This window comes from Papilio polytes, unplaced genomic scaffold (genome assembly GCF_000836215.1).
Source record: "Papilio polytes unplaced genomic scaffold, Ppol_1.0 DF823923.1, whole genome shotgun sequence".
In the NCBI taxonomy this organism is placed as follows: Eukaryota; Metazoa; Arthropoda; class Insecta; order Lepidoptera; family Papilionidae; genus Papilio; species Papilio polytes.
In genome coordinates this window covers 1,204,267-1,230,879 of record NW_013525281.1, presented here as the reverse complement: position 1 = coordinate 1,230,879, position 26,613 = coordinate 1,204,267, and the positions used below count along the sequence as shown (strand labels likewise).

The 26,613-nt window shown below is 33.3% G+C and overlaps 1 protein-coding gene across 2 annotated transcripts in view; it reads right to left on the bottom strand.

The window, feature by feature from the left end:
- Window positions 1-426: 426 nt before the first annotated feature.
- Window positions 427-26,613, bottom strand: part of LOC106102565 (lipid phosphate phosphohydrolase 2-like) — a 54,385-nt gene continuing 28,198 nt past the window's right edge. For both annotated transcript variants that reach the window (XM_013282084.1, XM_013282086.1), the window contains exons 2-7: window positions 17,496-17,589; window positions 3,498-3,652; window positions 2,817-3,037; window positions 2,358-2,484; window positions 2,025-2,207; window positions 427-1,580 (exon numbers count right to left, since the gene is read on the bottom strand). In XM_013282084.1, the coding sequence (XP_013137538.1) occupies window positions 1,449-1,580; window positions 2,025-2,207; window positions 2,358-2,484; window positions 2,817-3,037; window positions 3,498-3,652; window positions 17,496-17,589 (912 nt within the window). In that variant the 3' untranslated portion in view covers window positions 427-1,448. The remainder of the gene's footprint in view (window positions 1,581-2,024; window positions 2,208-2,357; window positions 2,485-2,816; window positions 3,038-3,497; window positions 3,653-17,495; window positions 17,590-26,613) is intronic.

The window sequence follows — 26,613 nt, the reverse complement described above, 5'->3', positions numbered from 1 at the left end:
ATAATTACTAGTACTATTAAAAGCTTACATTACTGAGAAAAAACATGTATAATTTTAACTATTTCAAACATTTTACTGTAGTTTTGTAACCAACTATTTTACTGAGAGAAACTGTACTATTATTCATACTAGAGTCATTTGCATTCAGCGACTAGCCGCACGACTTTGACACCGACTTTGGACTACAGTCTGCAATCGCTAGTGGAAAAAGGCTTTATGTAAACTGGATCTAATATAAAAAGCAATTTCAAGCACCAAACTATATTTGTAAAGCACCACACTAATTTTTTTTCTACAAATTTGAATACATATTTTAGTAAATTATTAAGGCTCTGTCCTACAACTGGCTGATAGAGGCTCAAATTTAAAAATAACGTCACTGTGAGATAAGGGAATAAAATCCGATATTGCCATCACATATTTTACATGTTGCATTTTATCAGACAATTTACAATTTGGGTCCCATAATATTTTATTGTATTATCTATGTTCTTCTACAACGTTACAAGTGACGAAAACTAACTAATAATTGTCAATTACATATCGTAGATTAAATCTAAAAGTTTTAAACGTAATTAGAGCAGTCATATTGTCACAATAAATAATAATTTCTATGCATTCATAAACGTAACATCTCTCATTAAAAAACATAAATGTTAAGTTTCAAACATCTTCACTGGGAAAAAAATATATCATGAAGTATTTAAATTAATAAATACTTAAGATAGTATAAATAATTCAGTATTTTGTTAACGTTGAAAACTGCATTGCGTTACGCGTATTTAATACATTTGAACACGTTTGAATTCATATTAACCCAAATAAACATCTTTGAAGGTAAACTTATTCACACATTCTGCAGTTTTTGTTGATATTCTTTTATAGAATTACGTAATTTCGTTGTAGCCTGACAATGCATGTAATTTGTTTACGCGTTAACAACATTTACGCAATAAATAAATATACAAAATTAGCTGATATGATATCATTTTGAAAATTAATACCAAATTCTCTTGATTTAACACACGTAATTTCTAGACACTAATTTATATTAACTAAAATCTAATTGTCAAATCACACTAGATCTTTACAATCCCTTATTCGGATATTATCAAAGAAAATTAATTATTTCGTAACTAATCTTCTTCTACATTTCTAAAATATCGTCTTTATACACACATTTGTCTCTTTCTCCGACTTTAGATCTTGTCACTATTTTGTTATGGTGTTAGCTGCCACAAATCACTTGGAAAACATTAGCCGTCTAAAACTTCACTAAGAGTTTATCCATTTCAAACCGCGCTAGACTAGCTGGAGAACATCACTATTACTTCAAAGCGCATTTCAAACAGTCTAAAACAGAGACATCATCCTTGTCGATTGTTAGCAGTCTCACTTCAGACCGCAAGACTATCAAGTTGAGACCGATCGGTCTAGACCGGCTCGGGCTAGGGCACCACGACCCGTGGCTCGCTGGCCAGCAGCCGCCGCACAGACTGGTGGTTGTTGCCGTCACTACTGCTGATATCACTAGTACTCACTACTGACGGCTGTGAGAAGTTTTTACAAAGAACTAGTACCTGCAAGAGAAAAACACTTAAGTTCAATAAAAAAAGTTGATTGTATAAACCAAAGAGATTAAAAAAATGTATAGAGGAAGCATAGTTTAACTTGAGACATTTTTTACATGATCCACTCACGCTCACTATTAGTAGGTCCTCAAAACCATATGTCAATATAATTTATTGTATTGAAATTAATTGCCTGTAAGTGTCATTAAATAAAATTTAAATTTTTATGTTAATTCGTGACACTGTTTTTTTTAATTTACAGCAAAAGAAGGAGCTTGTTATAATTTTGATGTCCGTACCGTTTAAAAAAGTTATTGGTATAATGTTCCCTTTCTCTAGTCAACATAGTTCATAAACGTCTTTGGTATGAACACTCCGATAAAACTTGGTTTGAAGTACACTTAATAGATTCCAATATTCAGGAGACAAAAACAGAAGCCGTTACCAACTTACCGTGTAGAGAACAGTGATAAAACCCATAACAGCACCAGCGAGGACATCCCACCAGTGATGACGTCGGTCTGTGAGGCGGGTGAGCGCGCAGACTGCGGCGTACAGCACCGCCAGCGTCTGCAGCAGCGGCACCACCAGCACCGACCTGCTGCGCCAACTGAACGCACGACGTTGTAGGTACCACTAAACCAAAAACCAAGAAATGTGATGAGAGAATGCCAGAGGTACAGCGGTTGGATAATAAGTAAAAGTCATTAACCTTGAAGAAGACTAGGGTTAAGTTATGCCTTGTTATTTATTATAACATACGAGTACGTATATATTAATACTTACAGCAATAAAGAACCCGCAGTAGATGGAAAGGGACGCGTGTGCAGACGGGAAACTTCGACTGGAATCGATTTGAAGATATCTGGAGTACTTGGTGGAGGTGCAAGTGTAGCTGCTGACGTACTCCGAACTAAACAAAGAAAAAAGAAATGAAATATTTCAAACACTAAAATAATGATAGGAGAAATCATTTTTTACAAACATTTTATAATCGATTAATTTATCAGCCTCAAAGTATTATCCTAAGAGCGCGCCATTGACTAAACAATCGCACAACTATTTAGTCTTGCTTTGATTTCTCTAAGCTTATATGGAGGTTACACTACTCGATTTTTAGTTGTGCAAAACAGTCGAATTGGCAGCGAAACAATCGACAATCGCACAACAGTTGTGCGATAGTTTAAAAGTGTGCCCCCTCTTAAGCTATTTATTTTGGCTTAATTTAAGTCTGAGTATACTTACTTATTGCAAGTTCTTGCCTTATCAGGCTGACATAAATCAAAGAAGGTCGGTCTGGGTGATCCCACCACGCACTTGACAACCTCCAGTACGGTCAGATTGACTACTGATCCGTAGATATAGTCTCTGTACATCAAAGACGCGGTCTTCGCGCTCGATATTAGCTTGTTCTTCTTCATCGTATACTCATCGTCTTGATGGAGTATCGTCTCCACTCCCCACATCTAAAACAAACATACCAGATATTAAAAAAAGCAATTAAAAAATCGTCATATATGACTGAAGATAGACTAACTATTCATGAAGGAACTGCTAATGGTAAAAATATTGGAGTGTTGCTAGCATTGGGCAAAAGGTTGTAGGATAGGCATCCCTTACAAAATCTTACTAATAAAGGCAAAAGTTTAGATGGTCGTTTTTAGACTTTGTAGCCTAAACTGCTAAACGGATCTAGATGAAATTTGGTATAGATGTAGATGATAGTCTGGAAGGATAAAGATTTTTGTTTTTTCAAATTCCACGTGGATGGAATCGCGGGCGAAAGCAAGTATAAAACAAACGTCTGATATTACTTCTAAATGTATGTATCAGTAGATATTGGTTTTTTACGTAGTACATAGTACATAGAAGCATCTAATGATAGATATCTCACTTATGTACGTGTATTATTTCATTTATACTTACAACAAGGAAGGGAACGATGACAGTGATAGCAGCTACAAAGGAGATGGAGAATGTATCCCCCGTGTGAGGGTACGAGAGTGCCGGGTCGTTGCATGTGAACCCGCCGCGTCTACTCGGCAGCGCCCCCACCTCCAGTAGTATACAGATTGCCGCAACTATAGACAAAGAAACACATACTATTAAATATATAAAATATTTAGAATTTAAACAAATAAAAGACAAAGCAACGCTTAAAATTTGCGGCTGACAAAATATTGATATAACAGCGCCTTAAATTACCTAAGACCAAGCTAAGCTCTAAATTCCATTAAAATTTTGACGTCTGACAGATTGTTAACGCCATTTACAATGTCCGTGATTCGTTTCAAAATTGCCGTAAGTTAATTGAAAGATAAGGAATAACGTAGGTGTTTTAGTCTCCACTAAGGGAGTATTTAACGCCTCTGTGATGGTTAATACTACGTTAAAGCTATTAAAATTTGTTTAAACCAAAAGAATTAGTATTCCATGTAGTAAACCCTATAATTAATATGAATAACGATGAAGGTATAAAATCAGTTGTTACTTATCGCCTTAAGGTACTTTAACTGCAGAATTTGGAATCAAATTAACTCTCAGGACAGGTTATGTTCAATTTGTCAAATAAATTATGAACCAGTTCTAAATGGTATATTTTGCTGATATTTTGTAACAAGATTTAGTCTATTTTGATCAACATGCAGTTCAGAAATAATAACTGTTATGCCTTAAATATTATCGTTTTCTAAATAAATCTGAGTTGCACATTAAATGTAAAAACAAAAGAACATTGTTATGCTCGCTACACACGTTTAGATTTAGCGTTTTAACTTTATACTCAAACCGTGCATTACTGTGTGTAGGGGAAAAGTTATCTGTCAATCAAATCGAATAGTTCCTAGTTATCAAACTGCGTATTTAAAAGACGTGTGTAGCCAGCATTAAGATCCTTCATAAAGTTTATTGCATCTAGCCACGCAGTACAGAACATGTGACATGCGAAGAGAAAATGTCTCACACGTAATTTCAAAAGAATAATTGGCGTGCATGAATAATTAACGTCATTTAGCTATGACCGGCTTCAAACAATACTTTTGGTAAAGCCAATTATCAACGCCAATCAACAGTCCGAACAATTATAAACAGTAATTGCTCCGACACAAAATACTTCACTCAAACAAATGAACGAGACGTGTCTGTCATACGGAATGTTTATTAATCTTCTATACATATAATAAAACTAGCTTTCGCTCGCCGCTCCGTCCGCGTGAATTAAAAAAAAACAAAAGTGAGTAGCCTGAGTGTTCAAACATCCATCTTTCCATCCAAACTTTCGCATTTATGATAATAAAAAAAAACATTCCAGATTTCGGGAAGATGTATTTGCGTTGTAACTAAAATCGCATTTAAAAATTTTTGTCTGTCTGTCTGTCCGCAAGCTGCGTTTATTTTTGGTAATCTCCGACACAGCTGGGCAGATTTCGACTGGACTTTCACTGATGTGTAGCTGACATAGACGGGCATATTATAGGCTACTTTTTATCTTATTATTGCGTGAACGAGGTCACGGGCAACAGCTTGTTTTAACATATTAACTAACCTCGTAATTACAGCCATTGTATAACCAAATATGAATTATCTCTTCTCTAATTTAAGAATGGAACTTCTATCATAACGGTAACATAAAGAATGTGCACACCAGAAACTATCGCACTGTTTACTATTGCTTTAATTCCTATCTATACTATTATAAAAAAGCGTAAACACACACTTCTTTGTTGTCTAAGATGTCAGCAATCACAGCATATTTTCGAATAATTCATTTTGCAATAAAAAGCCTTACATTTACGTCACGCTTTAGGCTATATATTTTCACGCCGTTAAACTTAGGGGTAAATATTTTGGATAAAAACTCTAATGTGGGAAAGAGACCATAAGTTGTTGCCAACATCAAGGAAGCAAGGTTGCCATGGTTTGACATCATGTCATATCATTTTGATATTTTCAATTGATAATTTGACAAATGTGAACAATAAAATGAAATTTTTATAATTTTGTGCGGATGAAGTAGCATGGGAACAGCTAGTGAGCTTATATGGAGCACACACTACTCGTTTTTTAGTTGTGCAACTAAACAGTTGAATTGGCTGTGAAACAGTCGACAATCGCACTAAAACATTGTTAAATCAGCTACGATCCATTTAAGTTTAGAACACTATAAAGGAGGTTTCAAAACCTTTCTGGTTATTTAAAACTCTAGCACGTGCTGTAGATCTAATACGTCGTAAAATGTTAACCGTCTCATGTAACAAATTAGGATGAAACCCTACCGGAATGTTAGACTGCCGACTAAACCACCCTCTGTTACGGTAGTGAGGGTGGTACACGAAGCGGAATAAATACGCTTAAAAATATCAGATAACATGACCAAAACCGAAATAATCGAACGCTTAAACAATGAATTGTATATTACAAGATGTGAGTTGCATAATTATCATGTTTACTTTTTTTGTGTATTTATGCTATCTATACTAATATCATAAAGAGGAAAGATTTTTTTTATGTATTGAAATAATTCAAAAACTATTGGGCCGTTTCTAAAAATTCTTACATCATTAAAAAGCTACGTTATCCTTGAATAACATAGGCTAATATTTTTATTATTTTATAATTTCATACAGACGAAGTCGCTACACCTAGCAACGTAATTTAGTGCTAAAATGATGAAAAGAAAATACGAGAGAATGGACATTTCAACTATTATTCTAATAATAATAACAATAGATTCCTTGTGACTGTCATAAGGGCAGCTTGGCGTCCTTTTGAGGGCCATTAGATTGGCTCAACGTTTTCCTACAAGAGGTTGTAGTCCTTTCCGAGCAGTGTTATGTAATACATCCTTGTAGTGTATAATGTTCTTGTGACATCATCAATCATGCACGAGGCTAGTTGACAGTATCATCTAGTAGTCCATTAAAGGCCAGTTAATATATGTTGTATTACTAGCTTTCGCCTATGACTCTCTTGGAGTGGAATAAAAAAAACAAAAGTAAGTACCGTATGTATTATTTCATAGTATGTTCTACATCCATGCCAATTTTCATCGAGATTATTTCAGCTGTTTTGGCGACAAACTCTAATAAATATCCATCCATCTATTGCGTTGTACAAGTAAATAATTTTATCACCTTTGGAGAGTATCTGACTTCATAATTTCTTGACTTTTTACTGCGTATTTTGCGTTTTAAAATACCAGAACGATATTGATTCCTTCCGATCAGTTCTTATGTTTGTAAATATACGATGCAGTGCAGGTAACTGCCCAGTTTAGCAAGCAAAACAGTGGATAAAACAATTGTAGTTCAATATGACAGCTTTGTTCAAACACTTTAAATTGATTAGTCGATAGTTATTTAAGTATTTGTCTAGATAATGCATTTTGTACGTTATGTAATACTAGCTTTCGCCCGCGACTCCGTTTGCGTGGTAATAAAAAAACAAAAGCAAGTAGTCCATATGTTCTTCCAGATTATTCTCTATATCTATGTCAAATTTCATTGATATTCATTCAGCAGTTTAGGATACAAACTCTGACAAACATCCATCCATCTAAACTTTCTCATGATTTGTTTTTTTTTTTTTCAAAATTATCATTTTCACATTTGTTACTTGTATTGAGTAAATATTAGAGGGCATACGCTAACTAAACTACGCAAAATTGTTGTGCGATTGTCGATTGTTTTGCTGCCAATTCAACCGGTTTGGTCAACTAAAAGTCGAGTAGTGTAACCTATAAGTTGACAGGAATCAAAGCCAGATTTAACAGTTTTGCGATAGTTTCAAAGGCGTGCTTTACAGGCTTCTTGTTAAATCAAACGTTGTTAAATTAATTTCCCATCATTTCACAGACAACCGAAACTTGTCAAACGACTTTCTATGCTACTTATCACGTAACTGACTTCAATTGATTAATCAGGCCCATGAATGTAAATACCATAGCAATTTTAATGCCATGGGAACATAACCGTGGAACTTCACTGCCACTTATGTATAGTTTATCCCTTTCATTATCTTTGACAAAACAGAGACAGTAGTATGTGTTAGTGCAAATATCAATGCAGTGGAATCCTACGGTAATCGGCATGCAAACTTATGAAGATAGGTATATCTATACTAATATTTTTTAAATAGGATTTGAGCAATCATAGCAATAGCATACGATATTTACGACATGCTTTACGCTATACACTTTCACGCTATTAAACTTAAGGGGCAAGTAAAGTGGAATAATATTGTTCGGGAAAGGGACAAATCTACAAACCAATACCAGCAAAGGATGAAGGTTGCCATGGTTACTCAAATTCTCAGCAAGGACTTTCATTGTAATGTCAGCTGACATTTGCAATGCTATAATAATAAACTATTATAATTATTTCTAGACGATACAATATAAATGTTTTTTTTATATTCATTGATGAATCATCGTATGATTGTGTCTATTAGAGAAAGCTTAGAGTTGACAAAAATGAGTGGCGTAGGCGAAACAATTAAGGGCACGAGCACACTGCGGGCGGGAGCGGACAATGTTGACATAACGGATCAACGATTGACAACTTATAAATCAATTTTTACTATCTAATTAAAACTTGCATTGTGCTACTATATTTTGATTTTTATATTATATTCGAGGTAGATTAGGAGCCACGTTGTAAGATAATCTTAACAAAATTCTGTATTGCCTAATTGTTCAAATATTCGTGATATAAAAAAAGATCTGATAAGTATGTATGAAAAGGCATACTATAGCCATTTTTCTAGTTCATCTGGAAAACTCTAGAAATATCTGTAATGTTAAACTCCACTTCAGGATTATCGATGTTTGGCATTGTCTTCGCTACAAGTGTGACTCCACCCGTATGACAGAATGCAACATTTGACAAAATGTATTTTCCATTAACATTCTATTTTTCATCAAGATAAAGAGTTACGTGGGAGAAATGGTTTTAGTGGCAATTTATCTTCCCATAGCGCTCTGATTTGGCTTTCAACATTTTACTTTCGTAATAGTACAAAAATAAGCTACAAAGTTTCGTAGAAATTAATTCTAAAGAGTCCTAACGTTTTTTCTATTAATTAAAAATTATGCAAATTCTAAACTCATTTAATAAAGACGCGATTGAATTCATTATCTCAGGAAGGAATATCGAATTAAAACAATTAAATTTGCAAGTTATAGAATAATTATCAAAGCAAGTTTTATTATAATTTACCACCAGTCCAGTTTTGATAACATAATCTATACTATTATAATAAAACGTAAACACACACTTCTTTGTTGCCTAAGATGTCAGCAATTACGGCATATTTTTTTGAATAATTCTTTAATAAAAAGCCCTATACTTACGTCACGCTTTAGGCTACATATCTTTGCGCCATTAAACTTAGGGAATAAATATTTTGGATAAAAATTCTAATGTGGAAAAGAGACCATAAGTTGCTGCCAACATCAAGGAAGCTAGATTGTCAAGGCTTGTCATGACATTTGCTATTGATAATTTGACAAATAAAAACAATAAAATTTTCATAATTTCATGCGGATGAAGCCACACGGGAACAGCTAGTAATAATGTAAATGCGAATGAATGGTTGGCGGTTATAGATGTTACAACAGGTAAAGAAAAGTACAGTCTGGAATAGCATATGGTACTTCAAACCCCACGCGCGAAGTCACGGTTGACAGCTAGTTTGAATCAACGATAACACGAACATGCATACACTGGTCATATCATTAATTTTACGACCATTCCAACTGCACATAAATCCGTAGCACGTCACCAAGAATGGCAATAAGTCACTTACATTAGTCACTTCCCACATAAAATGTAGACCTTACACTTGATGCAAGGTTGTCCCTTATCATTTTTATATTAAAATTTGACAGATATATTGGTTTACGACTGTAATGGTGACAGGTTTATAAATAACTAGTTGTTGCTGGTGACTTCATCCACGTAGAATTAAAAAACATACACTATGTTACTCAGTGATAACGTAGCTTCTTAACGGTGAAAGAATTTTTGAAATCGGATGTGTAGTTTTTGAGTTATTTCAATACATAAAAATACAAATATTTCCACTTTATAATATTAGTATAGGTGTTCTTAAAGAAAATAAATGAATTTCACTAAAAGCATTTATAAACTTTTTAAAATACAAGGCCTGTTTTTACAGACTTCCCAAAAGGAGGAGTTACTCAATTCGTTTTTTTTAAGGCCATAGGTCTCTGTAGTAATAAAAATTATCTACATTTCTTATCATGTCGATATTTATGGCTTGGTCACTTAAAAAGTTTATAGTCTCTTAAACTGTAACATTCAAGTTAGTCTCTTCTAACGGCCGAATTTTGAAACGAATTTCAAAAGCTTCGCTTCATAAGCGCCACTTATCTGTTAGACAACAAATTATCATCATCAACTTCCCCTTATCCCTTACGGAGGGTCGGCGCAGTATGAGCTGCTCTTCCAAACAACTCTATCAGTCGTCATATCTGAATCCACTCCTTTCTTAAGCATATCCTCTTTCACACAATCCATACTTTCTTTGGTCTTCCTCTACCTTTGTAGCCGAATTCGTATCTGATAGACGACAAAAATTTAATGGAATTTGTTTAAGCGTGACCGCGCGTCGTTTGAGTATTCGGCCGTAAACATACTAAACTCCAGTGAACTTAAAATTGTGTAACCTTGTTCAATATAGATAAAGACTAATTGCTTAGTGAATACATAATTAGTTTATTTGTTTTTAATTATCTAAGTATATCAGTTAATAGTCAACGATTTACATAATCAAGTATTTAAAGCTTTTTTCATATAAAACCCTGATTTAGAAATTGCTTTATGAAAATCTGATTCGAATAAAAATGGACATGCACCGGTGTCATACTGTGACGTCACAGCTCTAAAACCAAAACTTAAATGGGATCAGTAAAAAATTTTATATTTTAAAAGTACCTTGATTTTTAATCTGTATTTTAGAATCTCATATTTGAAACTTATTGTACTATATAAATAAACAATAGTTATAAGTTTGTAAAAGAGAGTTTAAACATGGCGTTCTCATTTAAGACGCTGTTAGATATTCAATTTCGTTTCAGTGTTCCGCCGTAAGTGTGGTATGTTTTTCTCTTATTTATTTAAGTAATGTTGGATAAAGTCTGGAATATATCCGTCTTAAGGTCGTTAAGTGTAACACGTAACGTAGAGGGTGAAACGGACAGTAATTATGGAAGTCCTCTTAGGGGTGGAATTACGTTGATTATCTAGGGTCGAGTATATAATGGGTACATAAGTAGTACATGACTCCACTTTTGGAAACAAGGAATTCATTTCTTTTCAAAATTATTTTACCTGGATTTAGAGGGTTTCGACACTGGACAGTGACATGACGATCTTATTGCCATTTTACTGGCATATATGTATCGCCTTTATGTTATTGTTGGAATTAAAAAATATAGTTGCAGAATAGAGCAGCATCCAATTACATAATCCAACAATGAGCAGGTCGATGTGAACAAAACGGGGACATCGAAACTGAGCGCAATTGCACCGCACTGCAGCATAGATATACCACACGTCCTTATTACGATTTGTATATTTCATACAGTTTTTTTTTTAATATCTAATGTCGACCAAAAACTTCCTTATGTAATTCAGGTATGTGCATTGATAAAATTCACGGAAGTTGGGTAACATTTTTAAATAAATTTAATATTTATACCACAGAAGTGACACTTTTGGGAAGTCTGTGCTAACGAAAGACCAAAAAAAACTTAAACAAATGCCGAGTCTAGCATTCCCTAGAAAAATATGTTAAACCTCATGTGAAATTTAGTCATTTGAGTTTATGTCTATTATGAAGTCTTGGCAATTACATGGCGCCATCATTGTGAAAGAATACCCCTTGTAGTTTGAGATCCCAGACCAGGATGACGACACTTATATGTGAAAATCAGCTTTGTGAAAATAAGTGAACTTAGGTGTGTTTTTTACCAACTTCAGAGCGTGATAGCCCGTAACTGCCCCATTGGACATGATAACTAATGGCCATTCAGTTACATCACAAACGAGTGCTATCTAATCAGATAACAGCAAAGTTTTAGAATTTAGATGTCGTCATCCTGGTCTGGGATCTCAATCTATTGCTAGTAATCCCATTTCTATCCAAACCTAAGCGAAGCTATAAAGAATGACGTATGTTAACTTGAAGATTGATGGCGCCTTGTAATTGCCAAGGTACGGCCGAATACTAAAACGACATTAAATGCGTCTTAAATAATACTCCGAATTGCATTAAATTCCGTCTGTCAGTTTGTATGCTTACGAAGAAAATTGTTTAAAATTAATTACTGTATTCGGTCGTTATATACGCATTTTTATGTAGATTATAATGTACATATATTGTAAACCTTCTCCGCCGTGTTATCTATTCTTGGGAAATCGCCAGTTACAGATCTAAAGAGCACTTCGACCTCATATGGGTCATTAGGGAATTGAACCATCGGTGCACAAAATGGACTGTAATCATACGCTGGTTCGGTTTGATATTTTCTAGAACTATGTCGCATTGAATCTATTCAGTAGGGACGAATAGTCTTGGGTTAATCTTATTTCGTTGTTTTGATTTTCAAGCTAGTAGTCATTTAGCTCTACACAAAAAAAGTTATCGACCGACTTCCTAAAACGAGGTACTCAATTCGTCTGTATATTTATTTTATAAAATTTTACAAACGATTTACATAACCTCTTTAGAAATAATTACACAACGTAATAATTAGAAATTAATTTTTGTATTACAATTTTTTTCTTAATAATTTAACTAAGGCACTTTTACTTTCAACGTAATAAAAAGTTATGTTCACTTTGCATTTATTACTCCAAACAACTTCTTATAAAATTATTCAAATCACGCCTACAACCAAATCAAATGTAAAAATTCGAACGCCTTATCAAATGAGTACATCTTATTAATATTATAAATCAGAGCACGGTACAACTTTCTTTGGATATTTTAAAACCATAAACCTGATCAATACATACATAAGCAAAATTTCATCAGAAAAAAAGTAATAACAGCGCCATCTAGTGAAAAACCAATTTTATAACGGCACCATCTAGTGACAAACTAAGATTAAAACAGCGCCATCTAGCGATTTAATGTATCTTCAAATGTCGATTCCATCGACGTTTTTTTAAATGTCCTATGAACGTAGCATAGTTTTAATAAACAACTTACACGCAAGTAATGGAAAATCTTCTAGTTATTAACAACAAATAATAGTCAAGTTGTCACGTATTTATCTAGATCCGAGCATGTCAATATTGCATGGCCTATTATCACTGTTACCCTGTGCATGCGCAACTGTTTACGTAACATGTCACATGTCAATGGTAAATAATTATTTAATAATAGTAGTGTAATAGTGAGTTTCTAGTGGTTAAATCAAAATAAGAACTGCATAATCATGACAGATCTAAGAATTTCCTAGGGTTCAGAGATCACGATTTTTTATCTATACTTTATTATAATAAAGCGTAAACACACACTTCTTTGTTGCCTAAGATGTCAGCAATTACAGCATATTTTTAAATAATACTTTTTTTGAATAAATAGCTTTACACTTTAGCCTATCTATTTTCACGCCATAAAACTTAGGGGTTAAATGTTTTGTATAAAAAACCCTAATGTCGGAAAGAGAACATAAGTGCCAACATCAAGGAAGCAAGGTTGCCATCGTCATGTCATTTTGACATTTGCTATTGATAATTTGACAAATGTAAACAATAAAATAAAGTTTTTATAATTCCACGCGGATGAATCCGCACGCGAACAGCTAGTTAAGCACTATAAATTATACCATCTGTGGTCAAGACTATTTTAAAAGGTTTTCTGATAGCTACGAAAATATAAAAGCCAGTAAAATTTCAATCAGATCGTACAAGAAACTTGATAAATTTCTTCAAAATTATTTTAATTTGTACCAAGTATAAAAATGTAAATTTCCTCTTTATAATATTAGTATAGATTTTATTAGATTCTCCCACGAGATATAATAATGCAGAACTTCAATTTAGATGCGGTTTCGCATAATCATTTCCCTGTCCAGTAATATTCCTAGCTCCAAGGCATTTCAACCTGGTCGAATTATTCACGCCTTCACAAAAAGTCTTATCTCCTATTCCGTTGTACTAAAGTTGATAATCGCTTGGCAACTTATTTAATATTCAATTGCATCAGAGCTATATTGTAAAGGATTAGGTTCGCATTTGTCAGTTTGCATGACTTTTAAATCATACGCCGTTTGCAAATCTAAAGGCGTAACTTCCGTAATTTACAAGAAATCATGATATTTTGATTAGTTTGCGTTATGTAAGTAAGATTATGACATTTATTCTACTTCAAATTGCTTCATTCGCAATTTAATCAGTGTTTTTCTCCAATTATTGGAATTTTGAGACAATAAGTACCTATTATTAATACTAGGTTACGCACGCGCTACGTCCTCGTGCTATTAAAAAAACAAAAACAAAAGTAGCTTATGTGTTTTACAGAATTTTCTCTATATCTGTGCTTAATTTCATTGATATCCGTCCAGCCGTTTGGACGCTAAACTCTAACAAACATCCATACATCTAAACTATCGCATTTACAATATTAGTAAGTTTAAACGATACGAATTACGGCAGTTAATATCTATCCGTAAATGTGTAAAGTCGGGATAAAGTTTCGCATTTTATTTTATTACAATTTTATCGACTGTCATCAGATGCGTCTCGATAACGAATGTTGAAATCGATTATTCAAATCGGATATCGACTTCGTGGGAAATCGATTCTGGAATCGATACAGTTTGAAATGTTTACGTATTTTGTGCCAGTGATTATGCATATCGTGTATTTACTACTCATTTTTATTTCTACCAGTTTAAAATTTATTGAATAAACCGAATTGAGAGTTTATGAGTCAAATAAATGTTTATCATATTTCAGACCAACATTGCCCAGATTATAAAGTCTACAATCTTTTAAAGGGTCCATTAAGCCTTTCTTGAGCGTAAATAACATTTTACAAGTTTGGTTTAATAGATTTTGCATGTTAATTATTGTTGTGTCCCTTTTCTAATATTACAAATGCGTAAATTTACATCCATCAAAATTTGGATTTTACAAAGATCATCTCATTGTTGCCGATTGGTGTCCGCACCCCCGCGCGCCCTTGCACCTCGTCTTCCCCGAAGTCGCCTTATACGTCATTAACAGATGCATATTTGTTGTCTAAACCGCTAAACGGATCTCGATGTAATTTGTCACTAATGTAGAGGATAGTCTGGAAGAACACATACGCTACCTTTGTTTTATTTTTAATCCACGAAGACAGAGTCGGGGGCGAAAACTAGTATGTATATAAATGTGTAGTCAGTTGTTAGCAAAGCTATTATACATGACACGTCAAGTTGACCCCGATGACACTCATTGGGTGGCCATATCCCCTGTCAGCCTCCACCTGACACTTGACACCGCAGCACAACGCTGACAAAGCTATGCGTTGTCGCCACAAGTACACTCGCGTACAAAATGTAGTCACATAAATATCGTAACATAATTAATATTTTTCAGGTCATTGGCTTTGGTATGGTATCAGATTGCGATTGTGTCAAAATAGATTTGATATACATCGATGACTTTGTCTGATAATACACTAGCTGTTCCCGTGCGACTTCACGCGCATAAAATTAAAAAAAAATCATTTTATTGTTTACATTTGTCTAATTATAAATGTCAAAATAACATGACATGATGACAACCTTGCTTCCTTGATGTTGACAGCAACTTATGGTCTCTTTCTCACATTATGTTTTTATCCAAAATATTTACCCCCTAAGTTTAATGGCGTGAAAATATATAGCCTAAAGCGTGACGTAAGTGTAGGGCTTTTTATTAAAAAATATAATTATTCAAAAATATGTTGTTATTGCTGACATCTTAGGCAACAAAGAAGTGTGTGTTTACGCTTTATTATAATAAGTATAGATTACTACAAAGGCGAAAGACATTGTACTAGCTCCTTTACTACTAGAGGTTTTAAAAGTTAGTAATTAGTAGTCCTATTTATTAGTAACTACTGAAAGGTGTAATACTTAGGTGTATTTTTAAAATTTCGAGATTTAACAACACCTTTGAGTAAACTATCGCACAACTGTTATGCGATTGTCGATTGTTTAACAGCCAATTCAACCGTTTACTGCACAACTAAAATCCAGTGTTCGCACCTCGATATAAGCTTACAGGAATCAAACCTAGACTAAACAGTTGTGCTATCAGTCAAAGGTGTACGCGCGCTCTAACGTTATTAAAACTATGGAGGTAATGAAGGAGCAAAAAGGATGAAAAGTTAAGTTACACTGAAAGTAATTGCAAGTGAACCCCACCGACGGGTATGGGAACCATTAGAACAGTGATTCTCAACCTTTTTTTGTTATGACACATATTTAACGGTTTCAAAATTTGGCGGCATACAAAGAAAAAGATTAAAATTATTTACGTACTTACTACAAAACACTGCATAAATATTTTATGACAAAAATATGCAAAATTTGGCGGCACACTTTTGAAATTTGGCGCAGCACAGTGGTTGAGAATCCCTGCATTAGAGCTTTTATGGGCTTTTCCTTTCCTTGCTCTGTAATGTATTCCCCCTTCCTTGTATTGATTTTCAGTCGTGCAATTCCAAGTTAATGTAACGAGTGTCGAATGACTTGAAGATTTTTATATTTCGAAGTCGTTTTCGGTTCTTATTACAGAAGAATACAGTAAGAAGAATACAAATACGTTTGTTTTTTTATAAGATTTTTTTAAAATCCAAAACAAAACACGAGTTCAATTTAATACGAGAAAATCGTAATGGCATAAATGTTTTTTTTATTTGTATTCTTGTGCTGTTAACTGAATTAGCAGTTTTTCAGTTATTTCTAAAACAAGTGAATATGCTAAACCTCGAGTCATTCTTGCGTAATCCGGTTCCCTTTGTCTAGTCTATGAAAGCTTCATTAATGCATTTTAACAGTTATTTTACAACGATATTGTTTATTTTTTGCAGTCGTGTTTTAACGTCGGAACTAGCTGTTGAATGGTGTTTGTGGGACGTTGCGCATAGGGCTGTCACTTTTTAATTTGATGTTTTAATATTTTTTTTCAGAATTAGTTGGTGTGACACAGCCTTTTGATACACGGAATCACTTATTGAACACGCTTATTCTTTTTATGAAAATAAACAGTCATAAATAAACAAAACACAATCTCAAAATACCAGTTCATTTGTTCACAATTTGCGGTCGAAATGATTTGCTGTAGAGGTTTCCGGGTCATAAAATAGCTAATGGAACTAAAACCGCAACATTTGCCACCGGGGACAAGAGACCTGGTTCTCTTTATAGCTATAATTAGGGTTGGAATACTTGGAAAATCTTTTTTATGATATTGGTGTCGACTATAGGACAGAGAAGGAAGGGACGTAACAAACAACAGCAACCAACGTTGTAACAAGTTTACTCCTTGTAGTCTCAAGTATTCAAATAATTATTTTTTAAAAATAAATCAATTTCACCGATCTTGCTTTATTTGTATACATATCTTTTAATTGACTAAGATTGTTTTATTTATAGCATTGGAATAATAATTATGGAGCAAGAGAAAGTTGACAGCCCTAGCCATAACTCTCTGTTTACATTGTCCGGTGAAAGATTTATGTTGTGCGATGCACTAAGTGTGTGTGTTTTTTCAAACTACCCACAGTTCTACTGCGTCGCTCCAATGCTTTGACGATTTTTTATCAATTAATTTATTTTTGCAGAAGTACTTGACGAGAGCCGATGTCTCTTATTTGACCGAGCTTTTCGAAAGCGCTTCGAGAATATTCCAATGTTACCTAGTATAAGGATGGGCAGGTCTATGAGAAGATGCCACAGGTAACTGTGCCGCGCCTGCATCTCCGTGACCGCAGGGCGCTGCTCCGGAACGTTCTAGAACAAAAATAATTTGGATTACAATCTAATAAAATATCGAACTTTCTAGAACAAAAATGAACGGACTCTTTTTAAATTAGATGGAACTGTGGAATTTTATATACCCTAAATGAGCGAGTTCGATTTTAATTGAATGCAAGTTGAGAACTTTCTCGAAAAACGAATAAATTCCATAAGAATCAAATGGAATTCTGTCTCTTTACTTAACATTGGAGGAACTGATCTAAATAGTAACAACATAGAAAGTTAGCACACTAGAAAACTAACCTTCGGCTTAACTATGAAAAATACATTATTGTCATGATCACGGACACTGTAAGGAGTTAAATATATTTGAATTTTCTTTTTCCAAAGTTTCTTCAATATTGCACTCTATTTATATAGAAACAAAGTCTTATTCAGTTTAAAAGATGCACGCGGAAAAGTCTTTCAAGGTGCGTCGAATCCGTTTTAAACAATTAGTCATGGCGACCCTAGTCTGCAACGAGTTAATCGTTAATGTTGACGTTAACACAGATAAGTTACGTTATAACGTTAACTGACGCACATTAGACTAGTTGAAAATAGCAGGAACGAGTTAAATTGCAACAGTTTACTATGCGTTTTAATTATAGTCCCAATAGCCTAATGGTTACGTGATCGCAGTCTTATGTTCGAATTTTTTGCGACTATTGTCTAAAACTAATCTTAAATCATTACTTTACTAAGAAACAGTATAAATATTTAAGTAAATACAATAAAAATAAAATAAGATAAAACAATTTTTTTATTAAATCAAGTTATGTAACAAGTTAATCAGATGTAGGGACTTCCTTTTAAGTAACCAATAGGCACTTGTATTAAGAAGTCCCGCTTTTCCGTGTAATACATAATGTAAGCTATTCATGCACAATCTATGCTATTATAATAAAGCGTAAAAACACACCATCCTATGGCAAATATTTCGAACAATCCTTTCAAAAAAAAAGAAAACATAAATATGTTTGGACCTAAAGTAAAATATACACAATAGTTCTTTCTTAATTAAGTTATTTTACACCAAAAAACGTTTTTTTACGTTTGCTGTAAATAACACTTGGATATGGCTCCGGATATTACAAAGCAAACCTGCCCATATCTATTCTAAAATCTTTCGTGACATCGCTTTTTAAGTTAAGAAACACACTTAAGTAAGAAACTCTAGGGTCCGCTCACACATAACGAAGCGGAGAGCTGTTTACCGCAAAAAAAAATGAGTTTACACGATTGAAATAAAATTTTAATTTTTTTTTTAACACGTCCTTTCTCATCGATTCTAAGTTAAAAGTTAAATTGAATAGTATCTAAATCGCATAGAGATCAATTTAATTTGTCAAAAAATGGCCTGCTTTACCTGTGTGAACGGACCCTAAAAGACCATAGAAGGCAAAAAACATTGTTAAGAGGAAATGTTATGTTTGTTTACTTTTATTTATTGTTATTTAGTGTTAGTTGATTAACATAATGTTGTTTTGAATTTACTTACAACCCTTTTTTTACCATACTAATATTGTTTCTACAATGTCTGACAGCTAATAAGGAGATCCATTATTAAAAAAAAACACTAACGAATAAAACAAAATTCTGAATTACTGGCTGAAAATATTGCATTATACATATTATATGTTCTTCCACAGTTATACCTTGAATTATTAGTGAGTTCCTTCATAGTATTGTTAATAACTATTTAACGTGTGACCCTAACTATTTATCAATATATTTGCAAAAGTGAACTTTAAAACGATACGTAAATAAGGTTATCATTGCCCTAGGATATCTAGGCCAGATTGACACGAGGTAACTTTCGATGACTTCCACACAAACACATCGGTATGCGTCTAATCGGTATTTAGGACGACTGCAAGCATGTCTTGTTTAAGCAAATTTTATCGTAAATCAAGACTTAGGCGCCGTACTAAATAAGTATTTTATTTCGCGTTTAAAATGCAGATTAAGCGTTTTCACATATTTAAAAATGCGCAAGTTTGGATTGTATCTTCGAAACGACTTAACAACCTCGATAAAATTTGGTACAAGAAGTCGCGGCTATAGTTATAAGATTACTAAATTTTGAACAGAATTTAAAAATATGTTTGAAAAAACAATATAATGGATTCAAATATTTCAACGTACTCAAAATCCAAATACAAACTCTAGATAAAGTGTGATAATCTGAAATAAAGCAGTACAAATTTCATAGGACTTCTTAAAAAAACTAAAAAATAATAAGATGAAGAAATGCATAATGCTTTTAAGAATAAATAGATTAAATAATAACACTGGTCGAATGGAATTCCATTGTCTAATGACATTAAAAAAACAATAGATGGCTTACGTAAGGAACGCATTTCACTTGGATAAGATTTACGCAATGTGCTTTTAGAGTATTTCATAAGACATTAAAAACGAAAGTACCTTCCTTTCTTATAATAAACTTCAATCAAAATGTTTATAAGCTGAAGAAAGGAAGTATTTGAAAAGTGTATAATATTATTGGATTCCATGATGATGTAGAGGTGGACCTAGAAAGAGATGGATGGATTGCGCGAAAGGTGACATGGTCAAAGGGCGTGATGACAGATGACGTATGATAGAGTTATTTGGAGGACGAAAACCCGGTGCGCGGACCCTACGGGAGTAGGATAAGACAGAAGAGATGATGATGATTTTTGTATTCCACGATATTTTACTGTAGACATTTCACTAAATCTTAAACGGAACATATTCAGTTTTTTTAAATATAAGATTTGTTTTCAAATAGAAAAATCTACTGTGAAGAAAACCAACGAGAAACTACACATCTGCCATAATATAGACATATGTAGTTTAGTCAATGTTATGAGTGTGGAAGTACACCGGTAGAGGTAGACCTAGAAGATATGGATGGATTGCGTGAAAGGTGACATGATCAAGTGAGTGATGATTGAGATGACGTATGATAGAGTTATTTGGAGGACGAAAACCTGTTGTGCCGACCCTACGAGAGAAGGATAAGAAGGATGATGATAATGTAGTCTAGCCTCGAGATTAGTTACTCATAAACGAGGTTTAGGCTAAGCGCCATCTGCGCTCGGTCACCTCAAGCCCGATGAATCTGTAAATGCGTCTTCAAGGCAAACAGTGGCCATTCAGTCACAAAAAAAAGTCTAGTCTAGCCACACTAAATTCGACGGGGCTTAACAATCGAACGTTCAATTACAATCACAGAAGCGGTATCATATTCTTATACGGTATTCCAATCAGAACAGGAACATTTCATTCGTAGATTTTCTCTATAAAGGCAACATTGAAATGATTTATTGATGACAGTCGACAATACTTGAATGGCAAGACTTGTAACAGTGTTAGAATAATTAGAGAAAATGGCGTCTACGTTCCTTAAAGAGAAAATAGTCTACATTGTTAATTTGTAAAAGTCGTTGCAGTTACAGAAAAACACGTTAATGTTAAATGAAAGGGTAATAAAATAACAAGAAAGCATAGATAAAATAACTTTACGGAAACGTAGCAAAACTAAATTAAAAAACCACTATTGTTACTAATAAACGTAAAACATAATTGACGAGTGTATGGAGGAAATTAAATGTTTTTTTTTTTTTAAATCATTTTAAGGTTTTAGATAACGGTTGTATTACGATTAAAGCATCGACTGAATCTGAATTCAAAATTATGCAAATCGAATAATTTAGTTGCAATAAATAGGCATACCGAATCTTCTAACATTGTAAATTCTCTATCACATAGTACTTACTATTACATAGAACACTTATACTATACGGTAGGTACGGTCATAAATATGACTTACTAGTTTTCGCCCGCGACTCTGTCAGCGTGGAATAAAAAAAATCAAAAGTGAGTAGCCTATATGTTCTTCCAGATTATCCTGTACATCTATACTAAATTTCATCGTAATCCGTTCTGTCGTTTACGCTACAAACTCTAACAAACATCTATCCATCTAAACTTGCGCATTTATAATATTAGTACGAAGTACGATAAGTACAGTACAGTACAGTTAGCCATTGTCTTTAAAGGTGATTATGCCGCCAATCCGTATTCCAGACCTATACTAGCCTTCGTACTTTGAATACCAATTACAACGACAAATCTTTCGCGATTCGCAAATCAATATGGATGCAATCACGACAATTGTCATACCATTTTAGGGCACCGTGTCAAAAATGTCGTTGACTTTAGTTGGTACAAAATTAGCATGATTTAACTATCGATGTTACTCTGTTTAAAACTATTGTTGGCTTTTTTTATTTATTTATTTGTTTACCAGTTTAGGGAAATATAACTGGCAACGATAAGCCAAGTCGTTTTCAGTTATAAAATCGAATTTTTAAAATGTAGTCCTATTTATTTGTGTTGTCTGTACTAATATTATAAAGAGGAAGGATTGTATGTATTGAAATAACTCAAAAACTAGAGCGATTTTAATAATTCTTTCACCCTTAGAAAGGTAATTTATCTCTGTGTCATATAGGAAGTCTCTACTACTTTTCATTTTCACGGGACGAAGCCGCGAGCAACAACTAGTGTTCAATATTTAGGCTCTCCAAATTATTTCCGTAGCGAAATTAATCGGCACGATTCAATATTGACCGTGATATTGCGTAATATCGGAAGTTGCAAACATTTTCGGCTGTAATTTCTTCCTCCGATGCCTTAATCGTTCGTGCTGAAATTATTAATACCGTTAAAAAAAATTATAGTCTATTGTTTGAGATAATTAACCTATAAATACATGTGTGCTTTGAATTATGATAGAGAGCCATTTAAAAAATATTCAACTGTTCCCATGCGGCTTCATCCGCATATAAAATTTTTAATAACATATTGATAGCAAATGTCAAAATGACATGAAATGACAAACCTTGGCAATCTTGCTTCCTTGATGTTGGCAGCAACTTATGGTCTCTTTCCCACATTAAGGTTTTTATCCAAAATATTTACCCCCCAAGTTTAATGAAAATATATAGCCTAAAGCGTGACGTAAGTGTAGGGCTGTTTAATAAAAAAAAGGATTATTCAAAAATATGTTGTTATTGCTGACATCTTAGGCAACAAAGAAGTGTGTGTTTTCGCTTTATTATAAAAGTATAGATTGTTTTATTTGTTATCAATAAAGATTATAAACCTCTTTACTTAATTTATAAATCTATCAAACGGTAAACGGCACAAGTATGGTAAAATGAGATAAAGCACTTTCTTGTATTGGTAACATTAAACATGTAGAGAAATTTGTATCTGTTAATGTAGCAATTTCTCTGACTAGAAGTTAACACTAAGAAATATTGCGACTATCACGTCCTTCTTAGTTAGTTCCTGGTTTTGGGTTTTGAAATCAAACGCCCCAAGTAAACTGTCGTATGTTTAAAACGCAAATTTTGCAAGATAACATTTTATACATAACTAGTTGTTGCTCGTGACTTCGCCTGCGTGAGATTAAAAGAGGCAAAAATATTGATTATGTTACTCAGTTGCAACAGCATTTTAATGGTGTAAGAATTTTTGAAATCGGTCCAGTAGTTTTTGAGTTATTTCAATAGGTACAAAAATAAAAATTTTTCTTCTTTATAATTTTAGCATAGATTACGAATAATATAACAACGGACCAAATATGAGTATACGATTATTTCCTAAGTTACATTCAAAGTTACAATAAAAATAATAGCTATCATGTGAATTTTTAAAATATAAAACAAAGTTGTAAATGGCAAAACTGTGGGATGCCACTATTTACGTAGGAGTCACCGATTTATGAAATTGATTTTTAATTAAAACAACTATAATAGAATAACTAAACAGCAGCTACAAAAGATTTTTATTGAGACAAACTTATAATAAGAGAAATTTTAAATTACTACGAAGCAATAAAACGCTTTGATTAAGTTATTAAAATTAATTAAGAGATGAATTAATTTCCTGAATCGTAGAGTGGGTTTACACCCATTTAATGAATATTTGAAATCGAATTATTATTTTCATCAATGAAAGACATCATAATACATCTAAAAAATACGTAAAGAAAGCTATAGTATCCGTGCAAATGAAGACATTCTCTCATATATTTGGTACTTAATGTTTTGCGAAAAAAAATTATTTAAAACAAATCCACTTGTCATTTTCGAGACCTATAATTCCCACACAAATGCATTCCGTCTGATCGCTATTTCCGTAACGGGTTTTGTAGACGTGAGATCTTGCTTACAATGTAACACAACAGTGTGTTCATACCCTAACAATAAACATCCGTTAGTATATTGGCCCACATTTTATTCTCTTCATCTGTCCGTAATCTTTATGTTCACATTTAAGATAAGATGATGGAAAGAAAATTTCACTTTCCGTGTTAAGATCTGACGCTCAACCCACGTATTCTCTGTACATGGAACTGTCAATTGTTTTTTTATGAACTGTTTACAGTATTATAAAGGGCAATGGAGTGGGCAATGCTCGGAGTCTCTCTGTGAGATCGCGCCAGGAACGATGCGATCCGCAGCAGAACCAAAGTAACCGTCATTTCCCAAAGAATTGTAAACTTTAAGTGGCGATGGGCTGGCCATATTGCACGCAGAACGGACGGCCGATGGGACCGAAGAGTCCTGGAATGGCGGCCATGGATAGGTCGTCGCAGCGTAGGTAGGCCTCCCGCAAGATGGACCGATGACCTAGTCAAGATTGCGGGAGTGCATTGGATGCGGGCGGCACAGAACCGGGCATTGTGGCAATTAATACGTTCAGCAGTGGACGACCTATGGCTGACAGTGATGAAAATACGAGAGTGTGTAAGTAACAAAAATATTGCCTTTCATCTTGTTCATCTAACAGACCGGCGCCGACCCTACGGGAATATAATAAGGAAAAGATGATCATGTTTTGTTCATAATGGCTAGAATCTAGTCAGTCACAAGTCTGTCATAAGTTACAAGTCCCTCGTCATAATTTACTGGTGACAAGCAACTGCAGTCACAAGTCTTGTTGTTCCAAGATGTTTGATATTCAGTTCCGGTCAGTTGACGTTTTCTTTCCTTACAAACTGGTACAAGTCTAGCCTAGAACTAGTTAAGTTAATGCCCATATATGTTATGTCTGCTTATAAATGATAGCTCAAGATATAGTGAGGTATTAAATGAAATAATGAATAAATTATTGGATATAAAACTGATAAAGATATTTTCAAGTTCACATGGTGGAAAGCACTTTATTATGCCTTATTATTTATATGTTATCTGTATGTCATGTTTTCTAGTGTTTCCAGTTGATGTTTATTCGAGTTTATATTTGTCAAACATCCAAGACAAACGTATGAAATAGTGGTATTTATAGTACAATTCAATTGTTAATTTAGATTTTTTGGTGTTGTCCATATTGTTCGGTTTATGATAAAACATTGATAAATTCACAGAATTAGTCTTTTTACATTTTAAAAATAAAAATAAATAAATAATTTTTATTATTAAATCAAGTAAGTTACAAATCAATCAGTTGTAGGGAATTCCTTCTAAGTAACCAATAGGCACTTGTGTTAGGAAGTCCCGCTCTTCCGTGTAACAATTGTATATATCACATTTATATATCTTTAAACATTTTTAATAACAAAGAAATGATATAATTTACATAAAATACTAGAGAACGTTTTACCTAGCATGATATTTTTATTGTCAACAAGCTTTTGCCTGCGACTCCTTTCGCGTGGAGTTAAAAAAACAAAAGTGAGTAGCTTATGTGTTCTTCCAGACTATCCTCTACATCTATACTGAAATATATACTTTACTGAAATCTGTTTAGCCATTTAGGCTACAAACTCTAACAAACATCCATCCATCCATCTAAACTTTCGAATATATATAATTTTAATAATATATAATTACAATTATTAATTTCTTTAACTGATTTCCGTGAGCATATGAGAAAACACGCAATTTAATATATTACAAAATGATCTAACATTAAAATGATTTGGTATACTTATTAACTTAGAAAGCAAAACCCGAACTGGTTTTAAATGCATTTGCTCGTCATGATTATTTAATAATAAAAATCTTAATCGGATTATTATATATGTTTAAAAATCTATTTCTCAACACACAAGTTGGTTATAACAAATCGGTGTCAGTCATTAACATTCTAAAACGTAACCGTTATTTGTAATCTATTTGGAGAAGTTGGTTAAAAAAAACGTCAATTCTAAACCGGAAACTGATGTTTGCTGCCAAGTGTCATTGTTGGAAGGCAAAGGTAACATAGTTGTGGAGCCACTGACAAAAATTTCAAAATAATGCTTTTGAATGGTTGAATGAATTTGACATATAATCATTCAGTGATCTATACTAATATTATAAAGAGGAAAGATTTGTATTTTTGTATGTATTAAAATAACTCAAAAACTACTAAGCCGATTTTAAAAATTCTTTCATCGTTAGAGAGGTAATTTATCTGTGAGTAACATAGGCTTTATTTTTTAACTTCACACGGGCGAAGTCGCGAGTAACAGTTAGTTCGTTCATAAAATGTATGATTCTAACCTAGAAGTAGTGACAGTACAAGAACCTTGTGAGAAAACAACATGTCCTATTATACATTTGTAATACAAAGTGTCCAAAAAACATGAGCCTCGTTAACTAAACATCGTCGACATGAATCGTAGCAACATGCCATAGGGTTGGCAACAACTTTAAAATATAATCGATATTAATAAAAATAAAATTATATCAACACAGAAACTTTCATTTAATCAAAACCCTTTGACACTTTTTACATCAAATACGATCGTAGTAAACGTTGAATTATTAGTTTTAAAAAACTAGTTAGTTATATTTTAATCTTACTAAGTTATTTTTTATTTTCATATCTAAAATGTCATTTTGTTTCTAAACAAGTCGTCTTGTTCTAAATAAACTTTTTTTTTAAGCAAGGAAAGGTTGAATTTTCTTCAGAGTTTATGCATAACTGTTGCCCGCGACTCCGTTCGCCCGGAATTAAATAACCTAAATT